At 50.6% G+C, this 389-nt stretch overlaps 1 protein-coding gene across 1 annotated transcript in view; it reads right to left on the bottom strand.

Moving 5' to 3' along the window:
* The window catches only part of LOC306698986 (cyclin-dependent kinase 17-like), a gene marked incomplete at its 5' end in the record, with an annotated part of 7,477 nt that extends 7,419 nt beyond the window's left edge, over nt 1-58 (bottom strand). Inside the window, one exon of the mRNA XM_079163487.1 lies at nt 23-58. Coding sequence (XP_079019613.1) covers nt 23-58 — 36 coding nt within the window. The remainder of the gene's footprint in view (nt 1-22) is intronic.
* Nucleotides 59-389: the final 331 nt, after the last annotated feature.

Here is a 389-nt window from a genome sequence, read left to right as displayed (position 1 = left end):
AGGGTTTAGTAAACCACCTCACGTCACCGCCGTCAGGAGGACGAGGGTCCTTGAACATGTCTGCCTCTCCTCCCCGGACTTCTTGGCGCACAGAAGACGACAAAGAACAAGTGTGACTGTTGGCGTGATTCACGGGGTGAGCTCAGCCTTTTGCTTTTTTTTTCTAAAGAGCAGCCTTTTCTCATCCTGGCCAAGACAATGAGGACATGAGTGAAGGAGCTGGCTCCATTATGGGGGCCTAACATAAAGGCTGCATTGTGCACAGTAAAAAAAAAAAAAAAAATAGAGACGCGGGAGGTAGTTTGTGTGCTGCGTGGTGCTGAGCTGAGCATGACAACCAGGCAGGCATGCTTCCCCCCACGCACTGCAGCAGGTGAGCATATAATGAA

This window comes from Pholis gunnellus (genome assembly GCF_910591455.1).
Source record: "Pholis gunnellus genome assembly, chromosome: 7".
In the NCBI taxonomy this organism is placed as follows: domain Eukaryota; kingdom Metazoa; phylum Chordata; class Actinopteri; order Perciformes; family Pholidae; genus Pholis; species Pholis gunnellus.
This window is presented reverse-complemented; position numbering and strand designations above follow the sequence as displayed.